Here is a 15,333-nt window from a genome sequence, read left to right on the forward strand (position 1 = left end):
TATCCATATCTATATATATATATATATATATATATATATATATATATATATATCTACATCTATATACATCTATGTATATCTCTATCTCTATTTGCTTTTTATATCTACATATATACTCCCCACTATCTCTATATCTTCTATATATAAGTCTCTATATAGCTCTATACATCTATAGGTATAACTCTTTATCTAACCCATTTGATTCTCTATACCTCACTCTATCTTAACTTATCTATCCGTCTCTATCTCACTCTATATATATATATATATATCACTCTATCTCTGTCTCTCTTTTATATTTAAATAAATTGTGTCATGCGTGCGCACTTATACAACAAAAACAGACGAAGTGCCGCTATATAAAATGAAATAAACACATTTTTTGACACGATTCGTGCTCCAACTATTAAAAAAATAGTTATACCGTCTCAATAACCTTCATGGGCATGCGCATAACAAATCACCAAAATTTCATCGCCATCGGATGAATGGTATAGGAACGCATACGGCACAAACAAACGAAAATTAAAGACATGACAAACGCATCAAACGATGGTCCGTTTAAAATTCAAGGCAACTCTATCTATTGACAAAGTTAAAAACAAAACTTTTATTAGCGCCTTTATTTTGCTAGCCGCTGCGAGCTCCACTAAGCGGACCGGTCTCACCAAGGAGAAAAATATTAATTTGCCAGACCTTACTATGTGTATGATCGTGTGTCAGACATAGATAAATGACACTCACTCACTATTTGTATGTCTATGACCTATGATTTATTCTGTTATAAAATATAATTATTACTTTTTCACTCCCTTAGGGATGGAATTTCATATTAATATGAGGTATATGTGTTAATCCAGGTTATAAGCTAGCTGTAGGCCAAATTTCATTCAAATCCATTCAGTAGTTTTTACGTGAAAGAGTAACAAACATCCATCCATCCATCCATCCATACTTACAAACTTTCGCGTTTATAATATTAGTAGGATAATACGGGGTATATTAAACCCAAAACATTAAACAACCAGCGGACACAAACAAAAACTTCACCACTCAACAGAAACAGGTATACTGGATCGACCACGAGCAAACTATTAGCTGACATGCCACACAACGCCAGTGCAGGTGTTAGTCCCGTTTCACAAGAGGAGGGGGGATAGTAGTATAGCAGCAACTGGACTAAATCACACCACGGGCCAGTTGACTGGTCTGGTAAAATTTTCGCGTCATTGGGGTGAACACAGGCCAAGTGTGCCCACACGACTTTACCTACTGTCTTTCAGTAACTGGACGACAGCTACGGGTGTGCCAAAATATTTCGTACACGCACAAACGCGAATTAACGGCCCAACCGGCCTCCACCCAGTGTAGCAGTCCAACAGGCCTCCTGCCAGTATAGTAGTTCGATAGGCCATCAGCCAGTATAGTAGTCAAACAGGCCTCCTGCCAGTATAGTAGTTCGACAGGCCATCAGCCAGTGTAGTAGTCCAACAGGCCTCCTGCCAGTATAGTAGTTCGACAGGCAATCAGCCAGTGTAGCAGTCCATCAGGCCTCCTGCCAGTACAGTAGTTCGACAGGCCATCAGCCAGTATAGTAGTCAAACAGGCCTCCTGCCAGTGTAGTAGTTCGACAGGCCATCAGCCAGTGTAGCAGTCCAACAGGCCTCCTGCCAGTACAGTAGTTCGACAGGCCATCAGCCAGTATAGTAGTCAAACAGGCCTCCTGCCAGTACAGTAGTTCGACAGGCCATCAGCCAGTGTAGCAGTCCAACAGGCCTCCTGCCAGTACAGTAGTTCGACAGGCCATCAGCCAGTATAGTAGTCAAACAGGCCTCCTGCCAGTACAGTAGTTCGACAGGCCATCAGCCAGTATAGTAGTCAAACAGGCCTCCTGCCAGTATAGTAGTTCGACAGGCCATCAGCCAGTGTAGTAGTCCAACAGGCCTCCTGCCAGTATAGTAGTTTGACAGGCCATCAGCCAGTGTAGCAGTCCAACAGGCCTCCTGCCAGTACAGTAGTTCGACAGGCCATCAGCCAGTATAGTAGTCAAACAGGCCTCCTGCCAGTACAGTAGTTCGACAGGCCATCAGCCAGTATAGTAGTCAAACAGGCCATCAGCCAGTAAAGTAGTCAAACAGGCCTCCTGCCAGTATAGTAGTTCAACAGGCCATCAGCCAGTATAGTAGTCCAACAGGCCTCCTGCCAGTATAGTAGTTCGACAGGCCTCCTGCCAGTATAGTAGTTCAACAGGCTATCAGCCAGTGTAGCAGTCCAACCGGCCTCCAGCCATTGTAGCGGTCCACTGGTCACCAGCCAATATAGCAATACGATTGGCCTCCAGTAAGAGTAGTGGTCTGACAGGCCTCATATCAGTGTAGCAGTCCGATTGGACTCCATCAAGTATAATGTAGAGACTGGCCTCCAGCCCCTCCAGCGGTGAGACTGGCCTTTTGCACAAGTGGTCCGACTGGCTTTCAGATGGTCTAGTGGTACGTATAGTCCAGTCTGGCTAGCGGCCCAACAGCCTTTCAGCCTTTCAGCCTTTCAGCGCGGCCATGCTGAACTCACCTTAAAGCCTCGGTGCAGTCGGTCCTTCATTATGGCGATGAACTCGCGGTAGCTCAACTGGCCGTCTCCATCTTCGTCAAATATCTGGAACACGGTGTGCACCAGGTGGTGGCTGAGACTGGTGCCTGTGCAAATCTTCACCGCCCGGTGAAACTCCTCTGGGACAACACACACAACAGAAGTTACCACAACTTACTATTACAACAAGATTGATATATGTACAAATAATTTAATCATGTGCTAATATTGTTTAACCATATAATTCCACTAATAACATTAGTCTGTATTTTTCAATCCATGTACGTAAAGAATTACAACAAAATGTGAATGCATAAAACTACTTGAAGTAATGAAATTGTTTGCGTTAATTTTTTTCCTAAAGAATGAATGAACTTACGAATACTTAAATTACGAGAATACAATATTATTAATAGTATTTCCACTTTTGATATCCTTCTGAAATGTAAATGTAACAAATTTATCATTTACCATCAAAATATTTAAAATAAATTTTTCTAATAAATTTAATCATCAAATAGAATTATTTTAACTAATTTTTTAATTCAGGCCTTATTAAAAATAATATTTTAACATATTCTGTTAAATCTTAGCAACTATCCACAAGAAAGCAAAAGTTTGTCTTCAATAATAGTTAATTTTTTAGCATGACTTTTCCTTAAATGACAGTAAATTATGAAAAAAATAGTTGTCTTTAATTATATTCATTATTGGAAAAACAGATATTTTAAATTGTTGTCAACACCTTCAAACATAAGTAATAAATATACAACAAACAACACAACTGTCTTATATTACTAACAAGAAGTAGTAATTTAAAATGGGGTTAAATGTAATGAAAAAAAATTACAACATAATATCTACATTATAGGTAATTGGAAATTATTGAAAAAAAAAACATCGAAATTCGTGAGGTGGGAGCAAAGTTAGAAGGAGAGAAATACATAGATGAGGTGATTTCATAACACCATTTCTTGAACGTAACATGCTTTAAATTGGCTAAATAAGTAAATCAGACAGAAATATAATATAAATCTAGCTCATTGTGTTTCATATAATACAATTTTGCTTTTAACTTGCAAAATATTTTATATCAAAACTAGCTGCAGGACCCGGTGTTGACCGGGCTAAACACAAGTTGAGGAGACAAAAAAGGCCCTCAGATATAGACAGTAATTATTATTGTCTTCTTAATTTGAATGACAAGTGTGCAAAATAATTTATATAACTGGCAGAACCCAGCAAGTGTATATTTATTTATTTACCTCTGAATGTAACCTAGAATCTGTAAAGCACTGTTGAAAAAGTGAACGAATAAAGATAGCTGATACTGAAAAGATTCCATTATTTAGCTAATGCCCGACATGAGTTGAAATGCCCCGATAAATGTTTTTGTAATATGTTTTAAATACACATATACAAAGCATCACTCTATATATATATATATATATATATATATATATATTTATCTCTCATCTCCCTACATACATCCCTCTATTATCTCCAACTATATATATATACTTATTCTATATACCGATATATTTATATATCTCTATTTGTCTCTAAATATTTCTTTATAGCCATATGTCTTTTTATCTAACTGTCTTTACATTCGCTATTCCTCGCTCTATCCCCCTCTATCACTCTGTCTCTTTATCTCTCGCTCTCTCTTTTATATTTAATTTAATTCAGTTCTGTCATGCGTGCGCACTCATACAACAAAAATAAACTAACTGCCACTAAATAATATGAAATAAACACATTTGTTGGAACGACTCGCGCGCCACCTATTGAAGCGGAAGTGTATTACCAAGGAGAAAGATAGGAAGTTCCTAAACCTTACTATATGACCGTTTGGCGGCATAGAGAAATAACATACACTCACGGTTTGTATGTCTGGACCTTTGATTTTCTGTTATAGAAATGGACTTACCCAATAGCGATTGGTTTAACGGTATAGAAGTTGATGCGCTGCAGTGCCAACTAGTAGAGTGTTACAAAAAATAGCATAAAACATTCTCCATGAAAGAAACACTTCGATGTGCCAACTTTCATGATGATCGGTTAAACGGTGTCTGATTTTATCAATCATATACATACATACATATATATATGGATTAGTCTAAGAATTTGTTTTATATATTACTTTTCCATGACTATATTAATTTTGTATTATAGATATAGCATTTATTTTTCATTTAGAGCAATAACAAAAATTTCAATATTATGACAAATATACCAGTGTGGTGACAGGAGAACGATTCAATTTCACACTTTGGGACACAATCCTAAAATGAATCAACAACTGCCAAAATATTTAACTGTATTTCGCAAGATACTTGTATTCTGTAATGATGCAGTAAAAATACATATATTATTTTAAATATGCAATTGCGGTTTAGAAAAGGGGCATTTTCTAAACTTAAAATATTTAGTAGTTGTTTGAGGCATAAATGTAACCTCACAACGAAACGCAAAAAGCTACAATTTTGGCATTAATAACACAACCAATTCCATAGAACTATAGGCTATATGGTATCGTGCCGATGAGAATAGGAATAGCATATAAACTGATTTACCTTTAGATATAGGATGATCTGCCAGTGTGTACATTCGCATGGCGATGGCGAAGTCATCCAAGTTGTTGAGAAACTGGCAGAAAGTGCGGAACTCATCAAATGTAATGCCCTTCTCTTCCTTGATGCGATCCAGCAGCCGATCGAGGTACATGTCGTATCTGAGCAAACACGTTGCATTTTTATTGTGTTCATCAATATTCCTTGCCCAAAAACTTCACTAATAAGATACATAATGCACATACCATTTCTATGTGATACTCTTTATAATACAGACAAGTAACATGGCAGTCATTAAGGATAAACAAGATTTAACTAAAACGAATTTTTTCAACTATTTAAGAATTCAAATCGTAAAATTAATTGATATTATTTTTTGGTTATCTTATCAATACATCAATAAAACTATGTTATCACTGTGGCAACGTACTCGGTTGTGTCAAGATGTGTGTACCGTAGAAGAATCTTGGCGAAATCAACTTCTGTGATCGTTTCGTGGCCTTTTGAAAACTCATGGAACTCCAGTTCCAAAACTTCACTCTGGAGATTCTCCATGAATCTGCAAAGAAATAAAAAATTCTTTATAAAATGTTAGATTTAGAAGGCATCGATGAAGGCATGCAATAAATATAAAATGTGCCATTCAGAAGCCAATTACTTACACAGTAAAAATGAGATAATTAACTTTAAAGAATAAAACGAAAGTTTAGAATCTAAAAAATCCCACTGCTGTGCTATTTCTTACCTTAAAACGTAAATTACAGTATTTAATTTCATATTTTTTGAGCATGTAAAATGTAATTTAAAGGGATTTAATAATTTTATCCACGAAATAAAATATATTTTTTCCTCAACATTTAGAGGGTAAATATTTTCAATCTAATTCCTTCATGTTATTGTCGGAATTCCATACATTGGCCTTGCAGTATTTATGGTTGTTTAAAGGAATGTATATTAACAGAGACAGTTTCCCGGGTATTTTTTTCTTTCGCTATTTGACGAAGAGATCCTATTGTGTGGATTATGTGTAACAGTACATGGAATTGAATGTCAACTCACAGCTGAGTATATTAAAAAATACTATATAAATTGGGTTTGATGCCAGTCCAAGGATTAGGATTGTCGACCAAAATCTTTGATGTATGATGTCACAACCGCTTTGATAAATGATGTCACAGCCGGAATATTGGATTCAGCCATCTTGAGTTCAAGAAAATTCTAGAGACGACGATTTATTATTAAAAAATTGGCATTTTAGATAACATAATGGATTATAAAAAATACTAATTAGAAAATGCATTTACATCATACATCATAGTTTTCTGAGTAATTTGTTCGAAATATACGAATATAAATATAAAATATATTTATATAAAAAGAGCCGAGGTTATCTATTCGATTTTCAGTGGTTTTACTTATTAAAAGGTGACACATTATTCCATTAATGACCTAGGTAAGGGAACGACGATAATCGACATACAGTCTATCCCACAGACGCAAATGATTCTCAAAATAATATAAACCTACTTTACTATTTCTGGCTTGTTTGGCCACCTGGCACAAATGGCAGCCCTTAACATATTTTCCCCCATCATATTTAAGACTTGGTAAAAAAAATTCCATTATTTTACTGCATATTTTTTCGATCCTGCCATGTGCACTCATTAACGAATCATGAAAATAATGCAAAACCATTCTCTACAGACCTTCAAACCTTCTTAACCTTGTCTTTCAACAATACAAAATACCTTTGTTTAGAATATATCCATATCCTGGTTTGTGCAAATTTTCATTAATTTTCTCAACTCAGGATTCTTCTCCTACAATTATTGTATTCCAATAAAACTTTCTGGAAAATTGGCCAAAAATTTAACGCTTCTGTGGCTATTTCCCCTACAAATTAACTTTCGCTCCCCTTACTATCCCCTTCTTCATCCTGTTCTTCTTTATTTCCAAGCTCTTCCGGGTTGAACATTCGTGAGAGGGTATCAGCAATATATTTTTTGCATCCTTTACATGTTTTATTGAAAAATTAAAGCGGGTCAGTCACATTATTCAAGGAAAGAACTTTCCTAACTGCCTAGGGTGTGAAATAACCAAGTGAATACTTGGATAGCTAATATTAGAAACGCTCGACCGTTTAAATACAGACCAGCCTCTTTCTCATAAACATTATATCTCATTTCGTTCTTATTAAGAATTCTAATCGGAAAAATTATGTGTTGCATAGCATTTTCCCCTTCTTGCAAAAGAATGGCTTCTTGGCTTCTAAGGCGATACTAGAGGTATCAACATGAACTGCGAATTTTTTTCTCGAAATTAGGTAAAACAAAAACAAGCATTTGCGAAATAGCATTGTTATGATCTTTAAAGGCTCTTTAATGTTTTTCTCCCTAGAAAAATTCAACACATTTTCTCTTTAAAGTATTTTAAGGGGCACATAATGTGGGATAATCGGGTATAAACCTGCTTAAGTAATCTAACATTCCCAGGAAGCTCATAATGCCTTTTACATTCATCGGAGGTGGAAAGTTCACAATGAGAGCAATCTTCTTCGGATCCATTACCATTTTTCTCTCCCCGATAATGAATCCCAAAAAATTAATTTGCATCCAGACCCAACACACCATATCTGGGTTAACAGTAAATCCCTCCTCTCTCAGTTTTTCCAACACTAATCGAAGATGCTTTCAATGTTCATCCAGGGAAGCAAAATAGACACATATGTCGTCAAGAAAATTCAAAACAATTTTTTACTGGTATTAATGCAAAATTTCCCCTAATATTTTGACAAGCATTGGGCCCAAAAATTGACCCCAAAGGGTACTCTTTTCCATTCGTAGTTTCCCCATAGGGTGACAAACCATGTATAAAGTTGACTATGATTGTTCAGCACACACTGGTTGAAGGCTGCATCCAAATAAAAATTTGTAAATTATTTCCTCTCGCTAAGGTATTTGAAGAGAATTTAAATTTTAAGGACAGGGTATGGCTCTAGACTAATCTTTTCAGTCAGCCGAAGATAATTGATTACAAGCATGTGATCTCCTGACTTCTACTTTACGAGAAATTATGGTGAAGCATAAACTGTTTTAGAGGGAGTAATAGTATCTTTTTTTTACTAAATACTTAATTATCTCCTTGAAAGCTCATATTTTCGGGGAAAGGGAACTGATATGGAACAATTTTACTCGCTAGTCAGCGAATAATTCAATGAAGTAGTGGGCTAAATCACATTTCCCAACCCGAGGAATAATCATTTCCCTGTACTCATTAATAAACCCCTGAATTATTTCCACTTTAGCTTCTCCTAACCTCTCTTTGGCTCCCTCTATTCCTTCACACACTACATTGGTCCATTTTCTAGGCTTCTCCAACCCCAAACCAATCATGGGCTGGAACACAAATTTAACATTATCTGCTTAAATTGATTACTGCTTTGGTGTCCCCCCGAAATTACATCCTTAAAACCACATCATGAATGAGGTTAGGTATGACCCAAAAATCTCTGTTCTAGGAAAATTTATCTAACTTGATATGTAAATGAAACAATATTTTAGTTTGCTTAATCTTCCTAGCCACTGTCTGAAGTCGTATTGGCTCACCAAATAACTAACGCATTTTTTAATACTTTGATTATTCTTGACCAAATTACTCAAAATTCTTATTTTACGAAACTTTTCATCGCGCCTATATCTACTAATGCTTTAACCTCTTATTTATACAACTTAACCTTTATACACAAACATATTAGCCTCACGCATCACAGCTAAAGAATGCTTCTCACTAAAATGCAATTTATTTTATCCTTACAAACTCGACTTACATGTCCACGTCACCCACAATAACCACACTCCAACTTTTCACCTTATTTTACACTGCCTCTGTAGAAGGCCCCTTTTACCACAAATAAAAATAACTCTATTGTATGACTGCACCTGAACCACTGGGCAACTGTCTTTTTACTTTCATGAAACAAAACTACCCTAATTTTACGTTCCTGCCACAGTAATAACATGTACAAATTATATTATTATTCTCTGGACATTCCGCCTTAAAAAAAAAACGATTTCGTTAAAGCAAAAACCCCTTGAGCACTTACATATTTTTTACTACCTTTCCACATGCCCAGAAATATTTTCACTTTCCCGCGAGTTGTCAAAATCTTTCTGTGTGCACCAAATATTCTCTATTTCTACTGCCCACTCAAAGAATTCACTAATTCTAGAATTTTTTAAACATAACATTTCTCTCTCCTTAATTCGGGATATATAATTTCTGTAATAATTTTCACAGGTTCTATTTCACCCAGGTCAGAAGAAATATTTTATCAAGTTTGTTAGTTTTGAACAAATTCCACGATAGACTCACTATCCATTTGAAACCGATATACATTATCTTTCATTAATTGCTGCTTTACGCTACGTGGACAGTAGTTTTCCCACAGCAAATCTTTAACTCGATCCCAACTATTTTGTTCCCAAATACAGTGGCTTACCACTACTATGGCTACTAAAGAACACTTGCATTTACAAACATTTCATCAGGCAGGTATCATCATAAAATAAATTTAAATCTGTAACCTTTTCTACTTGGGGCCATGTTCATAAGAACTTAAAAAATCAGTTTTTGTGTCGTTCCCAAGGCGAATTTGAAAGCATCATCAGCTTTAACGTTTATCAAACGCATGGGCGTCACAACCGGGGGGGGGGGGACACTCCCCCCCCCCCAATAATAAAAGTCTTCAATTTCGTCCCCTCCAATAATATATTTAGTTTCGTAGTTTCGTAGTTTCTCCTGATGTTTAAATTAATGATTTTGTGTGGATATAGCACCAGCAGATATGTTAACTGTGTTTTTACAAATTTGTTCTCTGAAAATATTTTTATAAAAAATAAATCATATATTGCAACCAACTATAATTAGTAAATTTAGGAAAGAAAAATGCCTAAAAACCACCTTTCTGCACCTTCAAACCCCAAATTTTCCCGGGGGTGGACCCCCCGACACCCCTCTTTTTTTTCCAGGGGATGGTTATTCCTCAACAACTAAATCAATTGAAGTCCCCCCCCCAAAAAATATATCCTTGCGACGCCCATGATCAAAGTGCTGGGTAATCCATATCCAGATAGTAAATTGGTGGATATAGTGATAGACAATTTGCGAAGGAGAGGACAAACAGTATTGCCTAGCAAAATCTCCTGTAACTTTAGACGAATTAAAGGAAGTAGTATGCGTAGTCGAAAACCAACTACTTAGTCGAAAGATAGGGAACACCGACCATGATAATAGTAAGAGTCGTTATAAGGAAAAGTTTATTAGCAGGAAAAACAGCTATGGTAAGAAGAAATGTTTTATGTATAGATGTTCAAACCATCTAGCGAGAAACTTTTTTGATAAGCACGGGGGAGGAAATGATAAAGCATCGATAGCTTGGCCAACCTAACAACACCTCGCGACACAATAAAAAATAAATCTCTATCAAAATAATGGACACATGTGGTCTTCTAGAAGTGACGAGCGCGGCTGGGGCCGACCCGACGCCCGAAGCTTCGAGAAGGGCAGCGGCAGCTCGCGAGATGCCCGCGGAACCCCCACAGGCTGTGCGGCGCAGGGGGAGGGGTAGGAAGGACCCTTGTAATCCGGGCAGGCACGTGGACGGCGCGTGACGTCAGAGGCCGTGCGGGGCCGCCAGCCAGCTGCGTCGTGGCCCTGCTCACGTTTGTAACACTATTCTCAGTTATTGTCTCTTGTTCGATTAAAAATACTAATAATTGAACTCTGGCTATGTCCAATATAGAGACAAAAAAATTCACTTCTGTAGTGCGTGGACTGCACGTACACACTTTTTTTAAAATTATGACGTATTTGCTGATCGTTTTAGTAAGTCAGGTACCAGAAGAAAATTTAGATCATTGTATAAGTGGGACTGCCTAGTAGTTTATTCATATATTGTATGCTTTGGTGTGTTAAAGTAATAGTTTAAAAAATCACTTTTTATTCTTATAATTTCTATGCTTTAAATGTTTAAGCGTTCGTCTATCGGTTAGCAAGTTGAGGCGTTTGCCACGCCTCCTTTTAATTTGGTAATTAATTATATCATATGTTATGATAGATTGTTTGGCACTTGGTTCATTTTCGTCCTGAAGATTGATTAAAACTAAAGCATTACGGACATTCGCGGCGCTGCGCTTGTGTGTGTTTCCGCGAGCCAACACCGCGCGGCGCGCTGAGCCTTATGACGTGGAGCGAGCGTGGAGACGGTGCTGGCGGCTGGTGGAGTCGACTTCGGCTCGCGGGTGCAGGCGTGTTGCGCCGCTGCTAAAATGGAATGGCTGTTCCATTCACCTACGCATCGACCAGTGCCCAGCCCGGGTTATCGTCCACCATGCTGCGCAACTACAAGTAAGCCTCGACGCAACCGCTATTAACAACCGGGCACCGGGTTGGTTTTTTAAGGAAAAACTATGAGCAGAGAGACTTGACTGATCATAAACTCAAATTCATTATCTTGCTAGTTTCTTGAATCGTAATGTGGTGAAATAAACTCTACTTCTCCTTTTTACGCTACGTGAGAATTTACGTAAACTGCAAGCCAGACTTATCACGTTGCTGTGGTGCGGGATGTGAGACTCGCATAATTACGTCGAAACGAGAGTCCGGTTAGACCAGAATATTCGGAATTGTGCCTAAACAACCTTTATAGACAATTACGTCATCCAGGAGTGTAATCAACGGACCTGTTAGGGAAAAACTTATCCTTTCTAAATGTTTGTAAAATTACCCGTAATATAGTGTTTATAATATGTGATTACATTAGATGTCCTTTTCTTTAATGCGAGATCTAGATCTTCTGTAGATTTGTGTACATGGTTCTGTATTTTAATGTACCAAGCCGATGCCAAGCAGGAATATTAAATAGTAAACAGGCAGTGATGTTTTCAATTATTATCCAGGTCATTCTTTTTTGCCTAGGGTCCGTACTTCTCACTGCATTTACTTGGTACACCCTTCTGCGGCTCCCGACTTTAAACTCGAGCGCCTTAAGTAAGGCCTCAAAACTGCGCCACTCTGCTTCTTCTCTGCGCATTTAGCGATGAGATGCCTCTCACTGCCACATGCATAGCACTTCTTTCTAATTTTATATTTATTACTTTGATCATATGCTGAAATTTCGGACTTTACACCCACCTTATCAACTTCACTGCACCTATCCACTCTCGTGACATTCAAGTCCGCTTCCCCATTTATCCCCAGGCTACTTTCACCCTCTTTTAAAATGTTTGATTTTTCCTCCTCTTCGCATAAATCGGAAACCCAACACACATTATCCACCTCCACCGCCCAATTACTAATATCGAACAAGTTGGTGGGCCTCTCCACAAAGCTACACTCCCTCCTAATGTGGGGATGCAAGTTTTCTAAGACTAACCGTATCCACTCCATTTCCCTCATTTGGACATTAAGGGCCGAACCATGGTCCAAAATGTCATGTACATAACTCAAAGTTTTTTCCCCTTTTCTTTGAAAACGACGGGTTTTCTCTATTATAAGTTCCTCTCTAACTCTACAAGGACATAAATTTTCCCATAACGCCTCCTTGCAATCAACCCAGGACATATGACTCTTATAACGCGCAATGAGTATATCGTAAGCTAAGCCTGTGCAACGCGAAGCAACAGCTAAAATTAAATCGCTCTCCTTGGAAAAATAATTTGCGTTAGCTAGCTTGTCTACGGCCATGCAAAACTCTAATATATCCTCTACATTTGCTGACTGCAGTTTCGGAACGTTTTCTAGTGATCGCAAAGCAAACTTATTTTTTAGAAAATTTGTACTAAGCGAGCCACACCCACTCGCTTCTGCCTGTTCCGTTTGCCACGAAACTCTTTCTCCTTTCAAATGCGCCACAAACTTTTGTCTTAAAACATCTATGCTTTCGTCCGCACTGTGCTCGACTGACGCAGCTTTTAAATTAGTCATTATCTCCTCTTTATGTAATTTATATATCCAAGCCAATGCCATACTGGTGATATAAAAAATCAATAAGTATCTTAAACACCGAAAACTACCGCGTCTGCGACTCTGACCAGCAGAGTGGCGCAGTTTTGAGGTCTTACTTAAGGCGCTCGAGTTTAAAGTCGGGAGCCGCAGAAGGGTGTACCAACTAAATGCAGTGAGAAGTACGGTCCCTAGGCAAAAAAGAATGACCTGGATAATAATTGAAAACATCACTGCCTGTTTACTATTTAATATTCCTGCTTGGCATCGGCTTGGTACATTAAAATACAGAACCATGTACACAAATCTACAGAAGATCTAGATCTCGCATTAAAGAAAAGGACATCTAATGTAATCACATATTATAAACACTATATTACGGGTAATTTTACAAACATTTAGAAAGGATAAGTTTTTCCCTAACAGGTCCGTTGATTACACTCCTGGATGACGTAATTGTCTATAAAGGTTGTTTAGGCACAATTCCAAATATTCTGGTCTAACCGGACTCTCGTTTCGACGTAATTATGCGAGTCTCACATCCCGCACCACAGCAACGTGATAAGTCTGGCTTGCAGTTTACGTAAATTCTCACGTAGCGTAAAAAGGAGAAGTAGAGTTTATTTCGCCACATTACGATTCAAGAAACTAGCAAGATAATGAATTTGAGTTTATGATCAGTCAAGTCTCTCTGCTCATAGCTTTTCCTTAAAAAACCAACCCGGTGCCCGGTTGTTAATAGCGGTTGCGTCGAGGCTTACTTGTAGTTGCGCAGCATGGTGGACGATAACCCGGGCTGGGCACTCGTCGATGCGTAGGTGAATGGAACAGCCTTTTCCATTTTAGCAGCGGCGCAACACGCCTGCACCCGCTAGCCGAAGTCGACTCCACCAGCCGCCAGCACCGTCTCCCCCGCTCGCCAGCCGCAGACCGTCGCAGGTTAACGCGTCACCATGACGTCATAAGGCTCAGCGCGCCGCGTGGTGTTGGCTCGCGGAAACACACACAAGCGCAGCGCCGCGAATGTCCGTAATGCTTTTGTTTTAATCAATCTTCAGGACGAAAATGAACCAAGTGCCAAACAAACTATCATAACATATGATATAATTAATTACCAAATTAAAAGGAGGCGTGGCAAACGCCTCAAAGTCACGGCTGTGTTTAAATTCATGTTGGTAATTTTCGTATGTTTTTACTTTTGGAGGCAAATTAAATTGCAATATGCTTACAAATCTTTAAATCTGCATAATGCCTTTAGCCGTCACAATTCCAGACTCCAGTAAAACGTTTAGAATCTACTCTTCTTTTAAGTATTGGATTTTATACCATCGTTTTTGCTGGTTGTTTCGAATATTTTAAAAGGTTCAGGTTTTTGCTATTGGGGTCATTTTATGTGGAACTTCAACGAGAGAGACAAAGTTTTGCGTCCGTGCTGGGTGTTCCCACATGTAATAAGGATAAAACATTTTTCATGGATGCTACCAATGCACACAATTCCAAAAAAAGTAACAAAAAATATTAATAAGTAGGTACATTTTTATTTTTTTTTTCTTTATATTTTTATAATTTTGGATTTTAGGGATGGCGATTAAGAGGCGGACAAGATAGTGTACGGTACGATTGCTGATGATCTGATGAATGTCACTACTGCATTTTGGCTGCCGTGATGTCATAATGGCGGGAGTAATATATGCTTTGCTATGAGTGGTGGGGGTTGAGTGACAGAATAATAATAATAAATATCCTGGCAAATATTGTGAAAGAATGATATATATATTTTTTACAAGTGCATCCACCAGGAACCAATTCGTGTACATACGAAAAGCATGACGTTAGTTCTTTTTTAATTGAATTATTTTAATAACATTTAAATTTTTTTTCTTAATTTGTTTATTAATATTCCATTATATTTACTTTGGTGGGATCGAACCGAAGACCCTAAACCGTTTACAAAAGTGCGTTTTAAAACATATTTTATAATTTTTTAAAGAATCTCAAATGACGGTCATAATGCAAACAAATGTGAAAAATGTTCGATCATAAATTATGGCAGCCATTAATTCAATATGATGGTCTAGAATGTTTTAGAATTCAAGCTGGTGACCGCGATGATATTAAAAAAAAATGGAATCAGTGACAAAATTCACTCAGAAGTCAGGGGTAAATTTCA

At 37.6% G+C, this 15,333-nt stretch overlaps 1 protein-coding gene across 7 annotated transcripts in view; it reads right to left on the reverse strand.

Moving 5' to 3' along the window:
* The window catches only part of LOC134541693 (calcium uptake protein 3, mitochondrial), a 173,427-nt gene that overhangs the window by 35,235 nt on the left and 122,859 nt on the right, over positions 1 to 15,333 (reverse strand). For all 7 annotated transcript variants that reach the window (XM_063385320.1, XM_063385317.1, XM_063385319.1 and 4 more), the window contains 3 exons: positions 5,593 to 5,721; positions 5,166 to 5,323; positions 2,569 to 2,726 (listed from right to left, as the gene is read on the reverse strand). In XM_063385320.1, coding sequence (XP_063241390.1) covers positions 2,569 to 2,726; positions 5,166 to 5,323; positions 5,593 to 5,721 — 445 coding nt within the window. The remainder of the gene's footprint in view (positions 1 to 2,568; positions 2,727 to 5,165; positions 5,324 to 5,592; positions 5,722 to 15,333) is intronic.

This window comes from Bacillus rossius, assembly GCF_032445375.1.
Source record: "Bacillus rossius redtenbacheri isolate Brsri chromosome 4 unlocalized genomic scaffold, Brsri_v3 Brsri_v3_scf4_1, whole genome shotgun sequence".
NCBI classification, from domain to species: domain Eukaryota; kingdom Metazoa; phylum Arthropoda; class Insecta; order Phasmatodea; family Bacillidae; genus Bacillus; species Bacillus rossius.